At 48.7% G+C, this 10410-nt stretch overlaps 2 protein-coding genes across 2 annotated transcripts; both read right to left on the reverse strand.

Moving 5' to 3' along the window:
• LOC116957286 (E3 ubiquitin-protein ligase TRIM7-like) lies at positions 1-7780 on the reverse strand. Its single transcript, XM_076055752.1, has 6 exons — positions 7775-7780; positions 7045-7140; positions 5991-6224; positions 4815-4837; positions 4326-4420; positions 1-3155 (listed from the first exon to the last, which is right to left on the reverse strand). Exons 1-6 carry the CDS (start codon positions 7778-7780, stop codon positions 2686-2688), a joined length of 924 nt encoding a protein of 307 aa, XP_075911867.1. The 3' UTR covers positions 1-2685.
• A 90-nt stretch (positions 7781-7870) lies between these two features.
• On the reverse strand, positions 7871-9925 carry LOC142906938 (E3 ubiquitin/ISG15 ligase TRIM25-like). Its single transcript, XM_076055728.1, has one exon. It carries the CDS (start codon positions 8893-8895, stop codon positions 8311-8313), a length of 585 nt encoding a protein of 194 aa, XP_075911843.1. The 5' UTR covers positions 8896-9925; the 3' UTR covers positions 7871-8310.
• Positions 9926-10410: the final 485 nt, after the last annotated feature.

Here is a 10410-nt window from a genome sequence, read left to right on the forward strand (position 1 = left end):
GGGTGGCGGCTTTGCGGCGGTGGGCACGACCTCGGCAGACCGGCCCTGCTGCAGCGGCCTCACGACTGTGCAGTGGCCAAAACGCGGACGTCTGAGAAGGCACCGGCTCCGGGAGAGTGGCGGGAAATCCGCGGCATCGGTGACGGCGACGCGGTGGTGGGCGCGGTTCCGCTGGAGCGGCTCCGCTGCGGCGGCACCACACACTACAAGAGGATTTGTATTGAATCAGATACAGCGAGTACTGGTCTGGTCACACGCAAACTCACGTCAAAGTAGTCCGAGTCGCTGTACGTGTATTGCTTTCTATAGTCTGTAGGTTAAAGTCACTTTGTATAAACAGAAATACTCAAGACAATAACACGTGCTGTGTGTTTTTTTTTTACCTTCGAATTTTTTATTGAAGTTTTTTATTTTCTAATCAAACACGAGCAACCCCGCACGGCCTTTGAACCTGAATGTCCGTCCCTCCGTCTCTCCCTCCAGCCAGCAAAATAAATTTTCCTAATGTAGTTTTCTAGTATGGTGATTTAAGTATGATATGATAGCGTGATGAAGCATTCCACTCATTGGCGGTGAATGCACGCCCTGGAGTGAATGGTGGATTGGGATGGAGTTTTATGACGTTAGCACCATGCAGGAACCCGCCTCAACGCTGTGGGGTGTGGTGGTGACGTGATCCCGCAGATGCGCGCCGTGACGTCACCACCGAATACGCCCACTTGCCCGCCCGCCAAGAAGCCAGGCAGGCAGAAATCCAGTCAGCAAACTTATGAACATATACGTACAGTAATGGTTATAATCACATTGCAAGATCGAAAAATATAGGGTTATCGTGTTGTGTGGCGCTGTTAGAGGTGCTACTTCTGTGGCCGTCTGGAATGCTTCTCCTTACGTTATTAGGAAGGCACTGGAGCTCTTCATCTTGGATAACTTTGACATTGCTACTTATACCCTCTCACCTACCCCCTCGCTCACTAACTTAACCACTGACCCACTCAGAAACTCACTCATCCACCATCTCACTCACCCATGCACTCATTCACTCACCCACCATCTCACCCAATAAACCATGCGCTTCCTCAATGACTCAATCACCCACCATCTCTGTCACTTATCTACTTACTCATCTACTCACTCACCCAAGCACTCACTCCACATTCCACTCTTACAAATGAGACTCTTATATTGTTGTCTTGATTTCTCATCACGGTTAAAAATAATCAACAAAAATAACAGCCCCAACTACAAAGACGGTACCATGATGATGGTGGTAGTGGTGGTAATAATGGTAAAATGGTGATGATGGTAGTGGTGTTGATCATGGTAGTAATGATGGTAGCGATGGTGATGATGATCGTGGTGATGGTTGTGATGATTATAGTAAGAATGGTGATGGTGATAATCGTGGTGGTGATGTGGGCGGTGATGATGCTGCTGCTGATGATGATGGTAATGATGGTGATGATGACAGTGGTGGTGGTAATGATGGTGATGAGGGAGATGGTGGTAATGATCGTGATGAGGGATGATGGTGGGAATGATGGTGATGGTGGGTTTAATCCGTGAGGATGATAGTGATGATGATGGTCGTGATGGTGGATGTGATAATGCTGATGATTATGGCAGTTTTTGTGGTGTTGATGTTAATGATCGTAATGCTGGTGATGATTGTGATGGTGGTGGTAAGAATGGTGATGGTGATGTGGGTGCTGATAGTGATGATAATGATGGTGGCGATGATGGTGGTGATGATAGAAGTGGCATTAGTCGTGGTATTGATGGTGATGAGCTCGATGGTGGTGGTGATGATGCTGATGGTAGTTTTGATGGTGGTGATGACAGTGATAGTGATGATGGTGGTTATGATGTTGATGGTGGTGATGATGGTTATGGTAATGATGGTCATAATGATGGTGATGATAGTGGTGATGTTAAGTAATGATTATGATGATGGTGATGGACGTGATAATGGTGATAATTATTGTGGTGTTGATAGTGATAATGATGATGGTGATGGTGATTATGATGGTTTTGGTGGTGTTTAATGTAATGATGTTAGTGATGGTGGTTGATAGTGATGGTGGTGGTGATGGTAATCATGATGGTGATATTATGTTGGTGATGCTGTTGGCAATGATGATGATGGCGATGATGGTGGAAGTGATGACTATGGTGACTATGATGGTGGTGGTGTTGCTGGCGGTGATGATGACAGTGGTGATGATGACAGTTGGGGTGGTGACGGGGTGAAGATGGTGGTAATGGTGTTGATGGTAGTGATGATGATGGGGTGATGATGACAGTGATGATGATGGGGTGATGATGTTGGTGATGGTCATGATGATGATGGTGAATCACAGGGATGAGGAGGCGTGGTGACGCAAGCGCGCACTGCAGGCGAAGGAGCGGCCACACGAACCTGCAATTTGTACTGCACCGGCGACATCGCTCACGCACGCCAACCTGAACCTCACCCTCCCCCCTCACCCTACCCCTCCATGCTCACCTGTCACCTTCCCCTCCATTCTGCCCTCACCATCACCTTACCTCACCCTCTGTTGCACTTTCCCCTCACCCTCACTTCACCCTCTTCTCTGTTTCTTGGGTTCTGTCGCAGTTTCTTAGGTTTCTATCTCTCCTCATCCTCAGGATGCACGACTCAGATCCACGATCTTCAATGGTTTATTACAATACCCCACCCACATCCCAGGGTAGAGAGGCTGCGAGAATCTCTGCCGGACCTCGTGGATCACCTCCATGGTGTCGGCGTGGTAAAACGCCAGGAGCCCCCCTTCCCAGTGCAGGTGAAGCCCGATTCTGCGGGGGGAGGGGGCCCCCCTCACCGACAGTGCAGTCTTCACTCCACCATGAAACACTGAGAAGTTGTCGTAACATTTCTCTAAACACCAGGACGCGTCGTTCCCTCCCGTACGTGACTCCAACCCGACACCACCGTGCACCCCCCACGTCCACCTCCCAGTAGTGGTGGCCCGACGAGAAGCTCTCACAGCACAGGGCTTGTGCACAGCCATCAAACCGGTGTGGGTGATCGGGGCGACCCTGGGAGGCAGGGACTGCTGTCATCGTCCTGAGATCCGAGGAGATCTGGAGTTGGTTATGAGCAGAGGTTGTGTCCAGAGTTGGTGAGCGTCCGTCTGTGACAACAACGATGACAACATCACTACAGAACAACATCATCACCATTATCCACTATCACCACAATCAACATTACCACCACCAACCATCATCTTCACCATCAACAATAACATCACAAACATCACCATCAACAACCATCCTCACCATGAATATCATCAATTACAACTACATATACATCACCACCATCATAAACACTGTGAAAATCAACAACATCACTATCGCCATCAATACAGTGCCATTCGCCATTAAGTGGTGGTGACGTCACCACGGCGCTTGTGCCAGGCTATGTGCACGTTGAGGCCACGTTAAGTGTCGAACGCCCGCTGGCAGGAGGTCATGGGGCAAACCAAGGTGCTATGGGTCGACTGAGATGACTGGCCGATGCACTATCATTACCACCATGCTCATCGCGACCACTATCACCATCATTATGACCATTACCAGCATCAGGAACTCATTTGAGGTTGAAACTGCCTCGTAGAGGCCAAGGACTGGATAAGATATCACCTGCCACTGATGTTAGCCATGGCGGGTAATCAAAGCTAGGTAACTGGGTTCGCAGTGCAGTGTGCTAACCACTATGCCACCACTCCCCCCATGCACAAATGCACAGACACATTCAGAGGAACAAATTGCATCTCAACATCACAATTACCCCCGACTCGTAAAGCTGATTATTTGCACAAGATCGTCATACTTAGCCTCATGGCTCTGTTCAGTCAGGTCCTGGATTGGGATGTGAACAAAGACTAAGATCCCCTGCGTAGCCTAAACAGACCATTGGGGCAAGTGCTGTTAGCGAGCATCTATGATGACCAGCATGGCACACGAGGAGGTGGGTGGCCAGCACCACGCCCGACCACCTTTTTCTCCCTAGTGGCGATTTTGTTTAAATACAGGATCAGGCTCCAGAATGTAAACAAAGAAAAATATTCCCCGTGTTGCCTTAACAGACTGTCGAGGTAAATCAGCACCTTTGAAAGCTGGAACAGCACATGAGGGGCTTGGTGGTCCGCACTACGCCTGGCCACCTTTGTCTCCCTCGTGGTGATGTTTACACACAAAACTAGGTAAGCATTTGAAGCTGAGTCGACCTCGTGCACACACACACGGTGATCATGTATTGTGAAGATGGCCCCATCACCCATATTTCACACTGAAGAACTCACACAGGAATTTGGCCACAGTTCCCTCGGTGCCTTTAAGCGAGGCAATGTCCTCTTGGCTAGGACATGAGGGTGGATCTGCTGTAAACCTCCCTGTCCTGTGAAAGCAGAACAGACATGGCGACTGTCTCACGCAGAGCATCGTCACTCACAGGATCATCACAGCTCCATCACGTAGACACACATCACCCAAAGCATCATCACTCATCTCACAATTACAGCATCACTACACAGAATTACTATTACCACACACAGCATCACCACATGCGGTATCAAAACACAGCATCACCACACACAATAAACGCACACAGCATCATCACACACATCATCAACACACACCATCATTACACACAGCATCACCACACACACTATAACCACACAAACCATCATCACACACAGCATCCCCACACACAGCCAGTATCTCACTGCCCACACCCCACACTCAGTTCCATGTTGTCGTGTGTCGGGTAATGAATGAAAGTCGTCTTTTACCTGCACATCTCCTCCAGGTGCCCCTATGGAAGACAGAGAGATACAGTACTGTGACTCTACCTCCAATCCCTTATGATCAGTGGAGTTCCCACTGCAACACCGTGGGTGGAATATAAACCCCAAAGTCTTGGCTTATGACCCTATGATCACCAACACTGACTTACGGGGCAAATATTTCAGAGTAAGACCGATTGATAGTAAACGATAAAATACTATTTTATTTTTCAGGTAAGGCCCACGCAGCTACGTAGCTCTTTTTCAGAAGGGACCTGGCCACAATTGATAGCTCAACGAAGTGGTTCATCTCGTGGAAATTTATAGCAGCCCAATACTCTAAACGCAGGTTTCCAAATGTGGAGGGAAAAACTGGAGGACCCGGAGAAAAATCCATACCACCATGGAGGGAAAAATGTAAACTCCAAATGTATATGGATGTCAGGGTTGGGATTAAATCCCAGACTTTCAGTATACCAGGCGAGGTAGTTAACATCTCGCCACCCCCATGAGGACCAACATGAATTTGCAGGGCAAATATTTCAGAGTGAGACCGGTTGATGTTGATCTGTGTTGAGAGGAACGTAGGACTAGTAGTTTCTGGAGTTACCAATGCACATGGTGCAGATCTTGTAGAAGTGATGTTCAAGACACAATGATATCATTAATAAGTGTATGAGACCGTATTTATTTGAGCATTCCTAATATGAACAATGGAGGTCGCGCATCCAAGTGGAGGTACACAAAGTAAGAAGCAGAGATGAAATCAGCTTGTGAGCAGGCGCTGGTGGATTGTTGCATCGCGGCATCACGAGATGTGGCAATGGGTTGGGGAGGCCTTCATCAATGACTGGATAGATTATCGCTGATGGCAATCATGAATACCGTGTACATTGTTGTTGTATGGTTGATTTAAAAGGTGCAATTCCAATAACATTTATTTATATTCACAATGAAACAAACTTAATGGGAATGTGGTAAAGGACGGGAGAGAGAATTAATTTAACTGAGAAAATATGAGCTGGGCTTCCAAATGGCAGCCACTGGAGCTGCGATGCGAGTCCATGAGTGGAGCTGTGTTCTCAAGCCCAGTGGATGCGAGCTCTCATTCAGGAGCCTCCCTCTGCTGCTGCTGGTGAGAGGGCTCTGTGCCAATAGCGACACTGGAGACTCATCGCTCACCTGCAGGAACGTGAGCGAGTCCCTCTCCTGCGCTAGGGCCTGCAGGCGAGTGGCTGCTGCCTGGAGCTCGCTGATCTCGTGCTGGTCGTGAGCGATCTTCTTCTCGATCTGGGACAGGAGCTTGCGTCCTTTCTGCTCCGCTTGCTCTAAAGCCGTCTTCTCCTCTGCATCCAACGCTGCCCTCGCACTGGCGAATTTGACCGAGATTGAGGCCTTTTCATCTGTCATGGATCCCTGCAAAGAGAGAGAAATGCCACCTTTGTTCTTTAAATGTCTGGTCCATTGTGAAATGACATTCAGGTCGGTGTGACCCGAGTGCAACTCTGAAGGTGTCCAGACAGTGATACGAGTCTGAGGTAGTGAGGCCTCCTTCTTCCTTTGCCTCTGATAACGCCACTGTGCATTTTCACTACCACACAATTCGCCATAGTGGGTGGGGGCTGTGAGGTAATGAAATAAAATACCATCATGAGTACATTTAGCATCTGTGCCATTCTCATTGAGCATATCAGGACGATGCTTTGTTTACCTTAACATGAAGCGAAGTGAAATCTGTAAAGGGCATTCATGAAATGGAAGTTAGGCCAATTCCTCTTGAAATCAATGTTTTGAATGTGAGAGAAAACCACATGTATGGATGAAGAGAAGGGATCATGAAACTACTTGCTATACTGCCACCTGGCCACCCTAAAGCCTGATTGGTTTCAGTAAGATGGTGTACAACAGTATATGCGTGATCCACTTACTCTGCCACCAGAGTATTGGATAATAGGTACTTAGCACCTCATCTGATCAATATAGATAACAGGCGTTTAAGTGGTAAGTTGTATGGAGATATGGGAATGTGGAATTTCCACCACTGATTCAGTTTCTCAGTGGAGATGAGAACCACATTTTTGCACGTCCTGATTATTGAGGCGAATTAACCGCTGTGTCTTTAGTCCCACGATGTGTTTTGGAGCCAAGTCCACGTGAATGAATGGAGTTATCCTCCATCACAAACCCTACTCAGAGTGGAGTCATGGGGTCACCGATTCCGGCCCAGACGCGGTACCTGCACGTCCCTGCGAGCGGCCTCCATCCGCCTTATGGACTCCTCCGCCTCCCTCCTCTTCTCCTCCACCGCCCGCGTCTCCTCTCCCACTTGTTTCTGTGAGAGAAGACACCAGGGGAGACTCCACTCACTCTCTGAGCATCCCCTCCCAACCCCGCTCCACGTGAACCACTTCACAGTGACAGGGGAAGTAGCCCCGGTGCAGCGATGGAGGCTGAGGGAGCAAAGGCTGCAGGGAACTGATTTCACGAGGAGCTCAAACGTGCGCAGGGCTGCCAAAGTGGTGGGTGGGGCTACCTGAGTAGTGGGTGGGGCTGCTGGAGTAGTGGGTGGGGCTACCTGAGTAGTGGGCGGGGCTGAGTAGTGGGTGGACAGGGCACCAGAGTGGTGAGATGTTTTCTGCCTTGCCTGCTATTCAGGAGGTCGTGGGTTCGAAACTGCACCTGATGCCTGTTTATGCAGTTTGCATGTCTCTCTCCATGGTCGCATGGATTTTTCTCTGGGTCCTCCGGTTTTTCTGCCCACGTTTAGGAAGGTGCGTTTAGATTATTTGGCTGCCATACATTTAGACCTGATAAACCACTTTGTTGAGCTGTAATTTGTGACCAGGTTGCCAGCTACATAGCTCTGTAAGTTTCACTTGGTAAAATAAAAATTGGTTAAGTTTAGTTTTGTATGGCACAAGGAGGGGCTGCCATGTCTCTGTTGAGTGTTGGAGAAATTCGGTAACGAGCATCTTGATGAAAATATAAAAACGATCACGAAATACTTGGTCTGTCAAAATCACGCGACTTTTCTGGAATTCCAAGTCCAGTGACCCGGCAGCTGCTGTAGAGTACGGCGGTAAACTGGCACAGACCGGCACGAGGCTACCAAGCGGTGAGCACTGCGGCTCACGCAGTCCCAGTCGTTTTACATTTCGTTTCAATTTTAGGGGATGCTCCTCTCTACCACAACCCACTTTTTGTATGCGAACCACAGTCGATGCATTCACGTAATTTTAAGAACACGTTGTATGCATTAAAGTTCTTCGGTTTTATCAAATATACTAAGGGCACATTTATAAATTTGGCATACAACAGGATTGAAAAAAACTTGTGGTTGTATTATGTTTGCACTATGACAACCTCAGCATGCTTTATATTAAAACAACGTTGTTAAAATGTGAACGAAAAATCGGCAGCTGAGAGAGGAATGATATTTAGTTGGATATCATTGTTCAGTTCATACTTGGAAATGATGATTTCGTGCACGACAGGCTCCCTCTCACACACAGGCAGACCGTCTCACCTCCTGTGTCTTGTGCTCATCCTCCAACGTAGCCACATCGTGACCCTTGTGGTCTCCTGCAATGGTGCAGGTTGTGCAGACCAAGCTCTTGTCCTGTCGGCAGTAAAACTCGAGCTCCTTTCTGTGTTTCTTGCATTTGCGGTCTTCAGGATTCGTGTCTGGATCCACCAGAATGTGGCCCCTGAACTTCGGGTTCTCCTGATGAGGCTTTACATGAGTCACACAGTAGGACATATCACACCTGAGGCAGGTCTTCGAGGCAGCGGTCGTGCCATCGTTGCAGAAGTCACACAAGACCACGGTGGCCATTTCATCTGCAGCACTGCGCTGCTCCACCAGGTTGGCGAGCGTCACGCTCTTGTTCAGCTGGGGCCTCTGAGGGAAGGTCACTCGGCACTGTGGGCAGGAGAAGGACTCAGCCGCATCCCAGGCGCCCTCCACGCACTCGAGGCAGAACGAGTGGCCGCAGCTGAGCGTACAGGGGCAGCGGAAGGCGTCCAGGCAGATGGGGCAGGTCAACTCCCTTCGAGCCTCGTCACCACTGAGAGCCGCACTCGCCATGGCCCTGTGCCTCCACTCAGAGACGGGCGCTGGATGTAGCTCAGGCAGTCTCTGTAGCTCAGACAGTCTTTGTATGTAGCTCAGGCAGCCTCTGGCTGTAGCTCAGACAGTCTCTGGCTGTACCTCAGGCAGTCTCTATCTGTAGTTCAGGCAGTCTCTGTCTGTAGCTCAGGCAGTCTCTGTCTGTAGCTCAGGCAGTCGCTGGCTGTAGCTCAGGCATTCTCTGTCTGTAGCTCAGGCAGTCTCTGTCTGTAGCTCCGGCAGTCTCTGTATCTCAGGTAGTCTCTGTCTGTAGCTCAGGCAGTCTCTGTAGCTCAGGCAGTCGCTGGCTGTAGCTCAGAAAGTCGCGGGCTGGAGCTCAGGCAGCCTCTGGCTGTAACTTCAGACAGTTGCTGACTAGCTCAGGCAGTATCCGGATGTAGCTCAGGCAGTCCCTGGCTGTAGCTCAGGCAGTCTCTGTCTGTTTCTCAGGCAGTCTCTGTCTGTAGCTCAGGCAGTCGCTGGCTGTAGCTCAGGCATTCTCTGTCTGTAGCTCAGGCAGTCTCTGTCTGTAGCTCCGGCAGTCTCTGTAGCTCAGGTAGTCTCTGTCTGTAGCTCAGGCAGTCTCTGTAGCTCAGGCAGTCGCTGGCTGTAGCTCAGAAAGTCGCGGGCTGGAGCTCAGGCAGCCTCTGGCTGTAACTTCAGACAGTTGCTGACTAGCTCAGGCAGTATCCGGATGTAGCTCAGGCAGTCCCTGGCTGTAGCTCAGGCAGTCTCTGTCTGTTTCTCAGGCAATCGCTGACTGCGTCTGAGACGCTAAACAAGGAACAAGCCACGTAAATAGGTGACAAGGAAGCAGGATGTCTTTCAGTTTGATTTGCGTGTCACGAGGCGTGCCCTGGAATGTGTTGACGTGTCAGCGAGTACAGACGTCTCCACTCCAGGGGTGGCTTAAAAAAGAAGACTCCGATCACCTCGTTTCAAATACTCATCCTCACTCACCTCATCGCAACTCACTTCAGAGGCCGTCCATAAATGACGTCACGCGATTTTGGACGATTTTTTACCCCCCCCCTCATCGTACGGCGTCACAAAAAGTCAGGCCCCCCCTTCAAATATGACGTCACAAAGCTCTGCCCCCCACCCCCCAAAACCATATTTCCATTTTGAAAATAAAACATGCTTCAAATCGCTTTAAACTATTGTCATTGTAGTGCGTATTTAATGTGGCGTTGCACTCTGATGTTGCAGGAGAAAACATTTAAAAGGAGGCGTTGGAAAACTGAAATTTAGCATATATTATATTGAAATTATCTTATAATTATAAAAAATAAAAGTAATTATAACGATTAAAAAAATACTTGAAACTTCGTAGTAAAACAAAGTAAAATGGAGAGTACAATTATAACAATCACAGATTCATTTCACAGAATGAAAAACCCTGGTAGAATAATTAGAATCAAAATGTTTAATAACAATCATTAACATTTTTTTCAAAATGTATGCTTCTCCATTCTCCCATGGAGAAGCAAAATG

The sequence above is a fragment of the Petromyzon marinus genome, chromosome 72 (assembly GCF_048934315.1).
Source record: "Petromyzon marinus isolate PM22_M1 ecotype Great Lakes invasive population chromosome 72, UKy_Petmar_22M1.pri1.0, whole genome shotgun sequence".
NCBI lineage: Eukaryota > Metazoa > Chordata > Hyperoartia > Petromyzontiformes > Petromyzontidae > Petromyzon > Petromyzon marinus.

Excerpts from the sequence above, each read along its gene's own strand:
- LOC142906938 (XM_076055728.1), bottom strand. The coding sequence starts at position 8,895 with ATGGCGAGTGCGGCTCTCAGTGGTGACGAGGCTCGAAGGGAGTTGACC.
- LOC116957286 (XM_076055752.1), bottom strand. Across the intron at positions 6,225-7,044 it reads CCGCTCGCAGGGACGTGCAG|GGATCCATGACAGATGAAAA; the intron begins GTACCGCGTCTG and ends CTCTCTTTGCAG. Across the intron at positions 3,156-4,325 it reads AACTGTGGCCAAATTCCTGT|ACGGACGCTCACCAACTCTG; the intron begins GTGAGTTCTTCA and ends TTGTTGTCACAG.